Raw genomic sequence first — 17,496 nt, forward strand, 5'->3', positions numbered from 1 at the left:
CTACAACAATCCTGATCTGCATGGTGTGTGGATAGTGTAACTTCATCTATTAATGTGAGATTTGGGTTGGTTCAATATAATTTTTATTTTACATAAGCTGTATCTCATTCCACAGAAGTTGCACAAATCTAAGCCAAAAGTACTAGAATTGTGTTTTAGGTGTGAAATAGAGGAATTAATATTCTTTCATTCAACTTGGTCACCTTTTTGGCAAGAAATTTCAGAAGTATTAACAAGAATTACAAGGGTGGCCTTCCCAGGTGATACAGAACTTTATTTGTTAGGGAATTTTATACTCTTAGTTTCAAATGTTGTTTGTTAAAGTTACACAATGATCAGAAATGTATGGCAATCACATGGCAGTCAGACTCTCCAGTTACCTTGGCGAGATGGATAGTTGTATACCAATAGGGAAAAACCATATAACTTAAGGAACAAGTATGATACATTTCTTAAACTATTGCGACCATATTTAAATTATTTTGGTGCCCAATTCTAATAACGCTGCTAAATTCAAAAGTGATCTCTCCCTGAATCTTGAGGTTAATCTAAACTGAGCTCTGATGATGTTCGAAAAGGTATTTAATAAAAGGTGGGGGGGGGGGGGGGGGGAGGAACAACAGGGGGTAGAGTTAGGGTTTTTGAATGTGCGTTTTTCTTTTGCTTTATACGATATTTTATTTTTTTATATATTGAAATGTTATAATTGGTTATTTTCTTAAGAAAAATAAAAAGTATTGTTAAAAAATGCAATAAACTGCAGGATTCCAAAATGCTGGCCAGCATTGTCCATTTGTGAATCAAGCCAACAAGGCAAACCCTGCTTTACGCATTTAATTTGTCCCACTTTTTACTTGTGCAAGACGAATTCAAGTTAAATGATTCATAGAATCAATGGGAATAATTACAATGAATCCCTGTCCTTTCAGATCATCCACCAAGACATAAAAATGTTTTTTTTTAAACTATTAGCTGCATATAATGCCAAAAGTGTTAAGGTTAATAAAAATAATTATGATATTTTTCATTTATTTCATAATTACATCATAACTAAACTATTTCTTAGAAAAATATTCATCCAAAATTGACTGCACAGATTTTGATTTTTTTTTCCCTCATTATATAATTTTTTCCTATAGCCAGTGATCACTTTTTCTAAATTGCTGTGGACTTCCATCCTTCTTTCCATGTTACGATCGACATTTAGATAAAAATCTTTGGCAGCTTCAACAAGTTCAAATCATTTTTGAAACATTTGCAGCAGCATTTTTATTATCACCGGCGGCTTCCCCTGTAATTCTTACGTTGTGTAATCCTGTTCGATGTTTAAGGTGGTCAAACCAACCTAAACTTTCAGCAAAAGTTTCCAAATCCCCTTGAAATTTATTTTCCTTAAGCATCGAAAAGACACTTAAAGCTTTGGTTTGAAAGTTTTTTTGTACAAAGTGGTGTTTGCTTTTGGTTACAATCTTGAGTCCAAAGATGCAGAAGCTGTTCTATTTCAATCATTAATGGACTTCTGTTTCGAGTAGTTTGCATGCTTAGAGAAACTGATGCAACTTTACCTTGCTCTTTATATTCGTGCTTCTTGCTTAACATTGTCCATACCATTGATTCAATGTAGTCCAGATCATGTCCATTTTTAATATTGCTTCATAATTTCAAGTTTTTCTTCTAAAATAATTGCTTTTCTTTTCCTTTTAATATTACTGCCAGATTCTTTTCCACATTTTCTTTTATCCATATTTAATGGGGGGCACACACTGTCATTTGCGCAGGTTTTATTTAGGGCCGTTCACACAATTTAATTGTAATTCAAGTTTTCCAGAAATTTCCAGAAAGATTTCATGGTAACTGAATAATTACACATGTAAAACAGGAAATGGTCTGTTTTCCAAATTACGGTCACTGAATTTTGCATTGACTAAAGTAGTATATGGTGGGGTTTGCCTGTACATCAGGTCCCAATCAGAGCACTGGCTCTAAAAATAACAATGTTATAATTGCATCGCATACAAAGTGACATAATTAGCTACGTAAAGCATTCGTATTGATCATCAGAATCAGGAAGCTGGATCACAGGTTTCAGCATGCAGCTGCCATCTGTCAGTTAACATTGAGGTATTCCAAGAGATTAAATGGTTTCAAATTTCTAGATTCTGTGATTGCCAGCAACTTGGTGGTGAAATCAACATGAAATCGGAGAAGCTGAAGTTGTTATATTCAAACTCAAAGGGAGTATGAACCAACAGGGAACACCAAAGAAGTAATCTACCAACCTGTGTCCCAAGCACACTCCTCTACCATCGTGAGGACTGAACAACATATGCAAGGCAGAAGTGGTCTACCGGGACCATTGCCTGAAGAGGGCGCACAAAATCAGTGAACCGGTGCGGACTCAAAAGGCCAACATGGCCTGTTTCCGCTCCGAAAATGGTTAGATGGTTATGAGAAAAAAGCTCAACAGATTCCTTCTTTCTTGCTTCAGTCACATCCTAACTCATCTTCTAATGAAATAGTATCATCAACTTAGAAGCAGTGAGTGTGCTAATTTCATCATCATACAAGCATTGCTCAATTAACGATTTACGGAGCAGAATGGCCATACACATCAGATGAATCACAGCCATGCTAGCAAAAACATTCCATATAATGAACAGCCACTGTCATAATCTCATACAAATTTGCATCTCTGCCACAAGGAAAGCTGCATGCTGGATAACATGGAGGACATTTGCACAAACAACTGGGAAAGAACAAAGTGTTGATGGTCAAAAATTTCCAGAAGCTTGAAGGGCATCAGAAGAAACAAGGAGAAATGAAGACCTGGAGAGGACAAACCCTTACATTTTCCTTCACCACCTTCAGCTAAAGACTGTCACATCAGCAATGGGGCTCCTGATCCAGACAAGACCATGTTTGCAAATGGAAATACCTACCAAAATACAGGTCATCCTTTGACAGGACAGAAGGTTGCCATGGAAAGTTTGAAATTTGAAGTTTACGTAACTTTCACTAACCAATTCATTTCCCTGTTCTGACTGCTGCAACAAGTCCTACTGTTCTGGTTTGAAATTCTTAGTGCATCCTCCAAAGGTTCATCTTGTAGTTTTTCAAACTGGGGAAAAAAGTCATTCACTTGATGAATCTCTTATCAAAGTTGCAATGATTCTGTGATTTTTATAATTAGGATGCTCTGTTAAAAAAATGGACAATGATCAGGAAAGTTATGCAAACACTTGTTTGTTTCTTTCTGAAATTTGAGGTATGTTTTACCAATTTTTAATCATGAGAAAAAAATTATTCAACTTGGGGATGCCATCTTTCTAATTATGGTACTACATTTATATAGATTAGACAAACTCATGGTTTTGAGCCATAGGTTGTCTCAGAATTAACAGTCATTATTTTTAAACTGTTAAGTTGATCTTTGCCTTTGAGATCATAACACCAGGTACTCCATCAGCAAACACCATGACCAGGGCCTCAATACCCCACTGCATAATTGGATCCTAGATTTCCTCAACTCCAGAGCCCATTCAGTGAGGACTAACAAGAAAGTCTCCTCCACAATCTCCATCAGCAGTAGAGCATCACAGAGATACATACTTAGCCCCCTCGTCTATTTGCTTTACACCCAAGGCTGTGTGACTCGATAAACGACAGCACCATCTACAAATTTCCTGATGATACCACAGTAGTGGATTGTATAAAAAGGGGCGATGAGTCAGAATACAAGAGTGGAGATTGAAAACTTGGCTGGATGGTGTACTAACAACAACCCCACACTCTATGTCACCAGAACCAAGGATGTACAATCCAGTGAGATGGAGAGAATAAGAAAATTAAAATTCCTGGAATCACTATCTTAGAGGTCCTTACCTGGACCCAACAGCCTAATGTCATCATCAAAAAAGCATAAGAAACCTTGGCAAATATTGACAGATTTGTAGTGGAAAGTGTGCTGCCCGCTGCATCACGAGCTGGTATGGGGGCATCAATACCTCTGAGCAGAAAGCCCTGCAAAAGATAGCAGATATAGCCCAGCATATCACAGGCTCCCCACTATCAAGAAAAATCTCCCTGTGAATAGTTGTGTTGCCCTAGAGAAAATTACTTGCAACTTAAGAAATAAATACAGCATGTTTTTGCAGGTATAGGAACCCTACATACAAAATGTAGGGTTGAATACTTTATAAATAAGATACTTATTCTATTTATTTTTCTTCCCTCTATTTTTCTTCCTTTTATTGAAATTTAGATAAAAATAACTGGGCTTCTTGTTTGAATTGGATTTCAGATCTAGAAAGTGCCTTCTCTTTTTCTCTTTTCTTTTTATTTCTCTCTTTTTGTTTTTTCTGTATCCTTCTCTTTTACTCTTTTCCTTTTTCACCTTTTTTCTTCTTCATTAGGGGCTTTGTTTGGGGAAGAGGGATAGAGGTCATATTTGGGACATGTATTAATGATTCACATTTAATTACTTAGCTGTGATGAGTAATTTGGCATTTGTTGATAAAAATCAAAAATAAAATATTAAAAAAGAAAACTCTCCCCACTATCATGTCAAAGAGCAGCAGCAATCATCAAGGAACCACTCCATCCAGGATATATTGTGTTCTCACTGCTGCCATTAAGAGGTATAGCTTGATGATGTAATGGGGGGGGGTGGGGCGTAGACTGACTGCTTGCTATTGGCTATAGCTGTAGAGATACTCCACTCTAGTGGTATAACAGCTGGAGATGCTTTCCCACTGGCCAGTTTAGTTGTGGTTACAATCTGTTAATAAAAGCCCAGTGTAAAACATCTCCATCTGTTATACCAGTAGGATGGAGTATCTCTACAGCCATAGCCAATAGCAAGCAGTCAGTATAATACACCCCTCCCCATTACGTTATCACAATAGATTTCACAAGACTCACACCACCAGGTTCAGAATCAGTTGCTACCCCTCCACCATCAGAATCCAGAACAACAAACTCAATCAGAGACTCATTTAAGGACTCTTACTTTGGACATTTATCATTGAATCTTTATTTTCTCTTCTGTATTGCCCAGCTTGTCTTTCATCATTAACATTTCTCTCTTTTGTATATACACATCTTTTCTCAAGTACAGTTTTTTTCATTATTGATAAGAAGAGATTCTGCCTAGCCCATGGGAAAAAGAATCTCAGGGTTGTATACGATCTTGTGTATGTACTCTGAAATCAATCTGAACTTTGAACCTCATCATGTGAGCTGCTCTGGAGGTCAAAAGAAGATGATGGGTGATAACTGCAAATCAGAAAGAATTGGTAATGTTTGATTTTTGGATCTCACTAATACAACCCAATTTTTACCTGATCTCAGCACGAAATGCCAGTTTTCAATCACCAAGCATGCCATATGGTATGTATAAATGCAATTCTCTCCTATATACAGATTAAAAATATGAAAATCATTGATTTTTCTTTCCTGCACAGACAAAACCATAATTTAATTGGTCAAACTCTTATATTCACACAAGAAAACTGAATGAATAATAGTTGAGAATGTTTTCAATAACCAGTAAGATCTTTCACCTGAATCATTACACAACTTTAACCACAAATTACCACTGAAAATAGAACCTTTAAATAAGAGCATAGCTATTTTTCATCATTAGGTCAGACAGCACATTAGAAATTAAAATTTAAGTTTTGATTGATCTTTAACTATTCAAATGGGTTCTCTCTTGTGTGCTGATCTCCTGCTACAGCAGGAATATGAAATGGGGAGAAGTGTCAAGCCCAATCCATCATATCTTTTATTCTCAAATGTCTCAGTGGAGGGACAAAAGTATCCAAGCTTCTTTACAACATGATGTAACAGGTTCATTTGTCGTTTGCATTTTCATTCAAGAAAACATTGAACTCAAATTGTATTTGGGAACCAATTTTAAAGTCAAAAGTAAAGAATTCAAAGGACAGAAAATAAATCTCAAAAATGTCATCACATTTTAATGATCAGAGATCAAATTCAATTATCTAATCTTCACAAGCCTCTGCATTTACAGCCTTTGATTTACCACAATTAAAAAGCTGGCCATTCTCTAAGCTCATGGCACCCACCTGTTCTCATCGAAAAATGCAATTTCTTGCTTTATAATGCTCCCAAAAATGTTTTTCCGCAGTCTGGCTACCAGCCTGTGGCCCGCAAGAATGAAAAAGTAGGAACGGATAAATGAACAAACAGCACCACCAACATATATGCCAAAGAGGATAAGAATCATTCTGTCAAGCTCTTCTGAAAGATAAAAACATACAAAATGAATTTTTAAAACTGAAGAACTTTAATACCCCTTTTCCTCATGTTTACTCTGAGCTCTCATTTACAGCATAGAGATAAAAGGGACTCATATTGTCTCAACCACAGTAACAATGAGTTGCCCAAGCAGCCATTTGACACCCAAGATGATGGAACTTTGATATACAATACAAAACTACACAGGTATCTGAAAAGGAGCAGTTTCTACTCAGTCAACAAAACCTGCCAAGCTCTTTTAAATTATATCCCAAAGCCCCTCATTTATTTCCATTGGTTCTGAGCAGCAAGATTCCTTCTTTTGTTTGCGATGAATTTTAAAAATTGGCCCAGAAATCAAAAAATGACATGCATTTCTAGAATGTGCCATCTTGCTCTTGGGGCAATTCCTCTCATCTCGAAAATCTGTATGAAAATGGTGAGAACTGGATGCTGATAACAGCAGAAAGCCAATGGGCACCCAGGTCCAACATTAGTAACTGAAGTTTTATGTAGTAATAAAGAAATGAGCACAATATGAGAGTGAAATCAGTCACAGAAAGAAAAAAGAAAGAAAATGTAAATTTGGTCAAGAAAGCAAAAGTTTTTTTATAAATCTTAAGAATAATTTATTACTTGCATAACAACAATTCACTTCCTCAACAAATTTCACTATTTCCTTGGGTCATAAATTTCATTAGAACGGTTGTTGTATAATTAACAAACAATTTCAAATTTCTGCAGAAAGTTTAATAAATAACCAAGCAATTATCCCACTTTGTTTTGGATTACTTCAATTATTGTTTACTGCCTCGTATTTACACTTCCCCTCAACTCATTTTTTAATTCACATTCTTCAAGCCAGCACCATCATCACTTGTGTCATAGAAGATCTACGGTCTTGATCTTATTTAAATATACATACAGCATGGTAACAGGCCCTTCCAGCCCATGTACCCATGCCCTCCCCCTTCAAATACACCAATTAACTTACAATACCTGTGATTTACAATACTTTTATTTGAAAGGTGGGAGGAAACCAAAGCACCAGAAGAAACCTCTCGCAGTCACAGGGAGAATGAACTTCTTAAAGATAGTGCTGGATTCAAACCCAGGTTGCTAGCCCAGTAATAGCATTGTGTTAAAAATGCTGCCCATTTGAGACCATATATTTTGTTTCCTTCCACCCATCTCTCCAAGGAAGATTTTAAAAAGTTTAAAAAAATAGATCACAGGCATTCAAGTCCAGAGATCCAGATCAATAGAGAGGGAGCAGGTATGACCTGCGTGCAACGCAACTGATTGCCCTCAGAGACTTGAGAGGAGTACAAACACGCTTTTAATAGCTTACAATCAATGGCCGATAGATACAATAGTCCTCAGGTGAATCTGAGGGAAGGTGGGAAAACAAGGGTTTATATTGGGGTAGGTGAGGGTGGAGCCAGCCATCTGAACAACACAGTCAGTGAATTGCAGTTCACTGAATTGTGAAAAGTTATCTTCCAGCCAAAGTCGAGACTCCGGAAAAAGATGGAAACAATAAAGGACACCTAACAGCTGTGGCAGGCTTAAATGACATAACCAACTACAAAACCAAATCTGGTGCAGTAGAAGACAGTAAAGCTTCATTCCCAGAAAAATGCAATGCCTTCTACACCCAATTTGACCACAGTAACAACAAAGAACCATCTCTCCACGCCTCCTGATGATCTTATCCTGTCCATATCCGAGGATTAAATGCATGCTGCTCTCAGGAGAGTGAATCCAGGTGAAGTACCTGGCTGAGAATTAAAGATCTGTGCTGATCAACTTATCAACATCTCACTCTGGCAGAGCGTGGAACCTATCTGTTTCAAACAGGGATCAATCATACCGGTGCCCAAGAAGAGTGTGGTAACCTGTCTTAATGACTCTTGATCTTTAGCATATACATCAACAGTGATGAAAGGCTGGCGGTGAAGCATATCAGCTCCTAACTGAGCGGCAACAAGGATACATTCCAGCTCAGCTATCGTAGCAACAGGTCAACATGGATGCCATCTCATTGGCTCTACACAAAGCCCTGGAACATCAGGACAGCACAGTTGCATTCATCAGGATGCTCTTTATCAACTAAAGTTCAGCATTTAACACCATCATCCCCATAAAACTGATCAGTAAACTCCAAGATCTGTAACTCAATGCCCCACTGTGTAATTGAACCATAGATTTCCTCACCTCTAGACTATAATCAGTGCAGATTGGTAAGAACATCTCCTCCACAATCTCCATCAGTACTGGAGCACTACAGGGCTGTGTTCTTAGCCCCCTGCTCTACTTACTTTACACCTATGACTATGTAGCTAGGTACGACAATAACACCAAACTATAAATTTGCCGATGATACTGCTCTAGTGGGTTGTGGAAAGGTGATAAGTCAGCAAACAGGATGGAGATTTAAAGCATGGCTGAATGGTGCACCAATAACAACCTTGCACTCAATGTCACCAAAACCAAGGAGCTGATTGTTAACTTCAGGAAGGGAAAACCAGATGTGTACAATCCAGTGATAATCAAGGGAATCAAAGGTAGAGAGGGTGAGCAAGTTTAAGTTCTTGGGAGTCAATATTTCAAAGGATCTTTCCTGGACCCAACACACTAATAGCATCATGAAGAGCGCATGTCAACACCACAACTTCCTCAGGAGTTTGCAGAAGTTTGGTATGACACCAGAAACCCTGGCAAACTTCTACAGAGTGTGGTGGAAAGTGTGATTAGTAAGGGATTGCTTCAGGTGATATGTGGGTGGAAAGAAAAAGTTTGGAAACCACTGTCTTATTCGTACCTAATTGACTCATTATGCACATGGTTTCTTAACTCCAAAGGGAATGGGCCAATGACAATTTTTCTCAAGCAAAATATTTCAGTAACAATCAGGTCTACAGCAGTGATTCTCAATCTTCCCTTCCCACTCACCTACCACCTTAAGCAATCCTTTACTAATCACAGAGCACCGATGGCATAGGGATTATTAAAGTGGTAGGTGAGTGGAAAGAAAAAGTTTGAGAGCTACTGCCGTAGATCAAGGTGTCTACAGATTTTTCTGATTTACTTAATAAAGGTTGCCAATCACCCTGGTCACAATCTCTTCTAGCTGCTACCTTAGGCAGAAGGGACAGAAGACTGAAGTTCAGCATCTCTAGGTTCAAGAACAGTTTCCTTCCCCCAAAACAACTATTAGGCTCTCCTCAGTCTACTCTAACCTTGATCACAAAATCCTTCATGACCACCAAAAGATCTGCCTGCACTATTAAAACAACAGTCATGTATTGACTTCAACTATGAATGTGCCTACCTGCCCTTTCACATTTCCCTTTTTCAGTTTTGGTGTATAGTAGAAATTTGATTTATCCAATTGGCATATGTAGATGTAGCAAGTAAGAATGTAGATGTAGCAAGTAAGAATCAAAGCCTCCTGCGGCAGAAGAAAGTAGATCCTGGTTATTTAAATTATGGATATGATATCCTTGTGGCATCTCAAACAGTAAACTCTCATCATTAAATCATGTCTCGTGCTGATTTGGATCTATATAACTGATCCTACCCAAACATGGGGTTCCAAATGCTACAAATGTCTTCTCAAAAAAATGGGAATACCTTCATCAGAATGACTGACTGTACTGACTCAAGAGGACAGCTCACCATAAATGCTGGTCTTAGCAATTCCCAGAATCCAAAAATGAATGTAAAAAAACACTACATATCAATTTTGTTCATCATGAAACCAAGGACAAAGAATATAAGACAGGGAAGTCATAGATGGATTTTGGGAAATATTTTAGCTCTATTTGAAAGTCTATCAGTGATCATCTGAAATAAACATATTCCCATCCACACACTGGATCATTCAATGATAGTGTATCTGGGTCTCAAGGAATGGCAGTCCTAATTCATTGAAGTTACTTCAGGCATCAGAGCTTTATTGCAACTAGAAGATGTAGCTCCTTGCATTGTAATCGTACCCCTGAGATTATCAAAACTGTATCTTGACTCAGAATCTCTGCATTACATCAGTCAGTACAATTGTAGAATTCCAGTACCATGTTTTCATTGTTAAGAAGCCTCTGCAAGTCGTGATATTGTCAGTTGAACTGTCTTGTGGCAGACGAGATATGATTTTAACATTTGAAATTATAGTCAGCATCTCCTTTTCAAGGAAACCATCTGAACTGCAGTGGAAACACTTTTGCAGCATTAAATACGTAATAATTTTTCACAGGACTACTTCAAATAATTAAACACCTTCTAGCAAAAATATTTTAACATGTGGGAAGAATTTGGACAGGAACATGGATGGGAGAAGAATGGAGGGCAATGGATTGGGTGCAGGTCAGTGCAACTACATCATTTTTAAGATCAGCAAATGTATCCAAAATTCCTTTATTGTTATAAAGCAGAAGATGTAACAATACATGAAATTTCCTTCTGACGGCAGTAAGGCAGAGATACAATCACTATTAGTATTGCCCAGTGCATCTTGTAGTAGGAGAGAAAGAGCAGCAAAAGATATCACGAGCCTTCATGCATGTAGGAGCTACCGTACAACTCCAATTATCTGAAATGGTCGAGACTGGGCCTATTTCAGATAAACAATTTTTTAATATAAAAACAGCCTAGTAGCAATAGGAAATCACTTGTAACAATATTTAAACAACAAGGGAAGGCTTTTTAAGCATAAAATAACGTTTAACTCTCAGAAACAACAACCAACATGAATAAAATAAGTCATCTGGCTTTGAAAATTTCCAGATAAATGAGGATTTCTGATTTTTTGGAGCCGAACAGACATCACTTCCAGGTCCAAAAAAAAAAATTGGGATAAATGAGAATTTTGGAGAATCCAATTTCAGATAATCAGAGTTGCAATGTATTTTAAAAACCTCATTTCAACCATATCGCGAGTTTGACCATGAAAATACATCTGTCACAAAACCTGCAACATTAAACACCATTAGGCTGCTTATTTTCTTTCGAAAACAGCATCAATGCACCCCCTGGTGGATAGCTTTGAACTGCAAACTTCCATTTGGACATAGGAATATTTACTGATATGGTCCTGCTTCCTGCCACCCACAACTACATTATCACACACCATTCACAACCACCAGCATTTACCTGAGCCAGATGAGAGACACTATCTCTTTAGCCATAAGCATCTTGGCTCTAGTGGTGTGGTTTCAGCAGTGGAAGCAATAGCCCCAAAACCCCACTCAAGGATCTCACAGCTGAGAAACCTGCGCTGCTATTCTAACTGTAAAATCTGTAGGTTTTCTATTGCTATCTTTTAATATCTTTGACATTCAGGGACAGTTAAAAGCTACCAAAATTAAAATAATGAATAATTTTTAATTTTATTTGAGATATTCTATATATTGAAATATAAATGAAAATGTTATTTGAGATATTTTAATTATATTTTTAACTAAAAAACAAAACACATTATAATCATTAAAGCAATCAAAATAACGTTAAAAACTGATCTGTTGATTTGCCTTCTGGATACAATCACCCCTAAAGCCAAATGCACAGGATCCAAGAGGCAATTTCCTGGAATAGTATTTTGGGACCACAGTAAGATGAAGATCTGCTGCTAGGCTCCACATGTTTTATGTTTGATTGAATTTGCATGGAAGGTCTGGGCTTACTGCCATCTAAAAAGGTTTGTTCTGTTTGGAACAGCTGGCATGACCCAGAGAGATCTGGCCTATTGACATTTTTTGTCTTAGGTGTGAACAGTTTAAAGTAGTGAATATTTTATCACAAGCTAGCCTTTAACCGATTTCCTCTACTGGCCTAGTTCAACCCTACCCTTCCTATTTTTAACCAGGTATCTTTCCTCTCTACTCTTCATCTTGATGCACAGTTTTGATTGAAATATCAAAAAATTCCCTCCCTCACCCACAGATGCTGCTGCCCCCCCAGCTCCTCCACAAATTGTCTTTTGCTCTAAATTATACCATTTGCAGTCACTTGAGTTTCCTCAACTTCATTGATTTCTGATTAATTTTTTTATCATTTCTACATTATCAATCATTTTACTGCTACAAAAGAAAATGATTCACATACCCATTGATTCCATAGCTGAATCAATGACCTTGCCAAAGAAAAATGGAGCCACTATCTGTGAAAGACAGGAAACAAGAAGGGCCAGTATTCCTCCAATGCAAATCAAAGCCTCCTGCGGTAGAAGAAAGTAGATCCTGGTTATTTAAATTATGGATATGATATCCTTGTGGCAATCTCCAACTAGTAATTTTGAAATAAGGAAACAAATACACAAATTAGAATGACTATTTTAAGATCCAGGAGAAGTACAGAAAACTGTTCAAGCTTGTTCAGTTCTTGAACTGTTTCAGTTATAGAAATGTGAAAATACATTACAATCATCCTAAATTTTAGATACAAAAATTCAATCTTCCAGAATATATTAGAGATCAAGCTTGTATGACTTAATTCAGGTAATTGTACTTAGTGCACAACATTTACTCCTTCGATTGCAATAAGTTAAAAAAAAATTAAGGATCATGGCAATTTCAATACAGTACTGGGATTTCCAATAGGCATAATTAAACAAGATGAAGAGGAATTGGCACTTAAAGATTTAAAACTTCAATAACTTATTAAAAAAATTAGATCTGTTATAAACATTGAGGGGGGCAATTTACCTCTGTGATTATCTAATTTTTATAACAAATCAGCGACCCATGTTAAAATCCGGCACTGCCAGCAAGGAGTTTGTGCATTCTCCCAGTATCTGCTGGGTTTTTTCAGGGTGGTCTGGTTTCCTCCCGCCCTCCAAAAACGTACGGGGTGCACAGGTTAATTGGATTATTTGGGCAACATGGGCTCCTGAGCCAGAAGAGCCTGTTATCATGTGTTGTCTAAATTTTAGAATAAAATTGTCCTTAATTACAAGATCCTTGGAAAACCTGAAAATATATACAAACAGTTTTTGAAGAGTTTTGTGGGTTTTCTACTAATCACAATAGAACTCCCAGGAAACTCAGCCCCGTGATATCCTAATCAAAGATTTATTAAAGTTATGCCAAGTAATTGGCATAAACCAGAATTTCCACCATTTCTTTTGAGGAGTACTTCCTGCTGGAAACAGCAGTTCTGAAATAAACAAGATATAATTAAAATGTGATGGGCAGGACATTTTGTTTAAGTTGTATACAAGTTTAATGTAAACAATGAACAAGGCATTTGTATAGATAATTATGATTAAACAGCATGGCTTCTGAGTCACTCTAAGAATGCAAGATAAGATTATATGTGGATAAACTAAGATTCTGATTTATAATGTGAAATCATTGATTGAAAAGACAAAAACAATTCTCACATCCTTGGCCAATGAGAAGAGACGCTTAAGATCAGCTTTACTTTTTTGATCCCTTTCTTCTTCAATGCTTTGCACAATACGGAAAATCTGCAACCTTCGCAGGAACCTAAGACCGAAAGCAGCAATTGAAGACAGTGACAACCAATGATCACAATAAGAAATATAAAACAATTCTGCACATATTATATATTGAATACATGGAGCAAGAATCACAGACTGCAAGACCATTTGACCCACACACACAATTTTTCTGCATTATTGGTCAGTTCCATTCCATAGCACAGACTATTTTTTTTCTTTATATAGCTATCCAGTTTATTTTTGCAAATGATGACTGAATCTACTCCCAGCATTCTTTTAGGCGTTGAATTCCAGAGGATTTTTACATTTTAAATTTAGGCATGCAGCACATTAACAGGTCCTTCCGGCCCACAAACCAGGGTGGCCCAAAAACCCCAATTAACCTATAAGCCCTGTACACATTGAAGGGTGGGAGGAAACCAGAGCACCCAGAGGAAACCCACACAGATACAGGGAAAATGTACAAACTCCTTACAGACAGCATCAAATTTGAACCCAGGTCACTGCCGCTGTAATAGCATTGCATCAACCACTGCGCAAACCGTGCCAAAGAAATGACTAATCACTGCATGAAAAACTTTGCCTTGTGTCACCTTTATGTCCTCTACCAATCATTTTTAAGTTATGTCATGCTTTTTGGTTCTCACCTATGGACCCACACGATCATCTGAAGTCTAACAAAGTAACTGAGCATTTCCAAGTTAAGTAGTATCAGGCAATTCTTAAACTGTGCACAGAATTCCACATCTATGAATCTTCACCAGACTCTGGTCGCGAGAGAGCGCATGTATCTACATCTCCCTCATTGAAAGGAGGAACTAGATATACCTCTCTACTTGCCAAAAACCTCTCCCCAGAAGTTATAGCCTCAATTCTACTACCTCCCTCCATCTCAATTTTTAACTTCTCTCATTGAATCCATCTGTCTCTTTCAAATAGTTTCCATCAAATTTTCTTTGTCCTTTCTCCATTTTTTCAGCTTCCTCCAACTCCCATTTACTCCTGTGGTGGCCCGCAATTGTGGAGATTGGGTCGGCACATCGCATGGCAGCAGAGATCGCTAAAGCTACTCGCAGGACAATGAACCGGCGGGGGTAGAAGCTGGGGCAGCATCAGACCACAGCCCTAAAATGCCAATGGTCAAGAACTTGAACAGTATAAAAGCAGCCTTTCCAGCTCCAATAAAAGAGTGAGCTAACCTGCCACACTGTGTGTGTGTGTGTGTGTGTGTGTGTGTGTGTGTGCGCTACACTCCATTTTTCAGATTCCTCCAACTCATATTTCCTCGGTTTTGCAGTTTCCTCTGGCTTATAATTTTGTCTTTGCAATTTAAACTCCCGTTTCTCTCTTTTTTCTTCCACCCTTAATTTCTCCAATTCAACATATCTATCCTCTGGAAAATTGTCTCAGTATTTCTCAACAAATTTTCCCTCACTTATATAAAATTTCACTATAATCCTCTGTATTTGTATTTTTCTCATCCAATGCTTGACATCAGCCAGTTTTATTTCCTTAGCAATGACCATCAGTTCCGCTTTTCTTTTTCTCTCCAGCTCCACAGGTGATGGGTGTAACAAAAATGTTCTAACATCCCTTGCTGCTGTTTCCCACACACACAAGCTTTAAATTAGCTTGGAAAAAAAAATTAACTAATAAATCACAAAAATTCCAAAAGTTTCAGATCCCCAAACACTTCAATCCAAAAAGACAAGCCCCCAAATTGTTGTGGGCCCAGAGGACTCCAAAACTCAGCAGCAATAGAAATTCACCAAGACAAGTAGTTACTTAACAAAAGTTGCTTTTAATTTTCTTTAAACATAAAATCAGGATCAAACTTTAACTTATTATTATTAACTTAGCCCCATTCTAATTCTAAGCGCACGTGTATGTGATGGGTATATGTTCAGGAAATTTGTTTGATTCACAGTCCAATCTCACTTCTCCAAGTTCTCCAGAATCAGGTAGTTCTTATACTGAGCACAGAATTCAACATTTATGCATCTTCACCAGACACTGGTGCTTTAATTTAAATGGTTACCACTCAAGAAGGTTCTTGTTGGTGAGAGAGGGAGATCAGTGTCTTGCTGAAGAAACTTGCCCCATCAGGGTTTTGAAATGATAACCTCTTCTTCCAAGCCACCAGAGTTCCTCTTGTTTCCTTTATTTCAGGTGAAGCACTCTAGCCAGCCATTTCCTCTTGTTAGGACTACAAGGGTTTTTCAACTGGCTGAACTCAGAACTCACAACCCATCTTCAAAATGGGGTCTTCAACAAGCTGCCAGCTTGTCATGTTGCAGACTCAAAAGCCACTTCAGAACTCCAACTGAATTCTCTCCCTCTCTCTCTTAGAGAAAGCTTGTTTGGTCTTTTCCCTCTCTCTGCTTGCAAAACCACAAAACTTTTTTAGAACAGCAAACTGCAACCAGACAGATTGCAGAACCAGAACCCGTTTCTTGAGCCTACCCCATGTGTCGCTTTCAAAACAATAATCTATTTACTCAACAGCATCAGTCCAATTAATGCCTACTTGTGAAGTCTTCATAGGCATTCTTCAAAGTTTCTGTAAAGTCACTGTGGACATGGTATCTTTCCTTATGCATAGCTCTTACATTTTAAATGAGATCTCTTTTGTGGTTTTACTGTCTGTTTGAAATGACCCCACAATCTCTCTTTTAAAAACATATTTATATATAAAATATAACCTGTCACACTGCCAATTTTACCCAGATTATTTATATCCTCTTGAATTACATCATCATCTTTCTCACAGATTAATACATCTTCAGGTTTTGAAAATTCTGAAATAGAACCTGGAATATTAATATTAACATACACAAAACCGTGTGCCATTTTTTATTTCCTGGGTACAGTGACCAATTAACCTACCAACTTGTACATCTTTGAGATGCAAGAGGAAACTGGAACACCCATTGAAAACTTACACAGTTACAGGGACAGTGTGCAAATTCCACACAAAGAGCATCCAAACTCATGATTGAACTTTGGTGTTTTTCGCTATGAGGCCATGGGTCTGAGCTTAACATACTTTTGAAGGTAATGTATAACCTACACACTCCTACAATATTGTTGCTTTGAAGTCTGTGCAAAATAATATTCATTTCTACATCTCTATGTCTTTACCTTATGTTGATGACCTATTGAGTCCACCCAGAATAGCAGCACCCCTATTCTTTCTTTGGCTTGGCTTCGCGGACGAAGATTTATGGAGGGGGTAAATGTCCACGTCAGCTGCAGGCTCGTTTGTGGCTGACAAGTCCGATGCGGGACAGGCAGACACGGTTGCAGCGGAAAATTGGTTGGTTGGGGTTGGGTGTTGGGTTTTTCCTCCTTTGCCTTTTGTTTGGATGAAATACATCCTACTTGAGAGTTTGAACATTTTTCTTAATAATATTACATGACCTCTTTCTTATCTGAATCTCCAGCATTATATTAAATGCTAAATTGAAAATTTAGCACTTAATCTCATCCTGACGATAAAAACTAAGCTTTGACCATATTACAAACCTACGTGGCTGCCTGCACCATGGCTCACCAACCTTATTTACTATACACACACTATTTGTCCAAAAGTCTGTCTCTCAGCTCAAATATATTTGCAATACTTTTACATTTGCATCACTTTCAAAATGCTCCTGATCTCTGCACATACATGCAATTAACCTCAATGTGTAATCACGGTCTTCTATTTTATCTTAACCGCAGCAAGTTTTCATGAAAAGGTGCCCAGTTAATATGTGTTTTGGTGGTGTCAC

The 17,496-nt window shown here is 37.6% G+C and overlaps 1 protein-coding gene across 1 annotated transcript in view; it reads right to left on the minus strand.

Annotated features, from left to right (window-relative positions):
• The window catches only part of LOC138762392 (uncharacterized), a 172,738-nt gene that overhangs the window by 135,908 nt on the left and 19,334 nt on the right, over positions 1-17,496 (minus strand). Inside the window, exons 5-7 of the mRNA XM_069936159.1 lie at positions 13,643-13,748; positions 12,367-12,478; positions 6,090-6,264 (exon numbers count right to left, since the gene is read on the minus strand). Coding sequence (XP_069792260.1) covers positions 6,090-6,264; positions 12,367-12,478; positions 13,643-13,748 — 393 coding nt within the window. The remainder of the gene's footprint in view (positions 1-6,089; positions 6,265-12,366; positions 12,479-13,642; positions 13,749-17,496) is intronic.

This window comes from Narcine bancroftii, chromosome 4, assembly GCF_036971445.1.
Source record: "Narcine bancroftii isolate sNarBan1 chromosome 4, sNarBan1.hap1, whole genome shotgun sequence".
Taxonomy (NCBI): Eukaryota; Metazoa; Chordata; class Chondrichthyes; order Torpediniformes; family Narcinidae; genus Narcine; species Narcine bancroftii.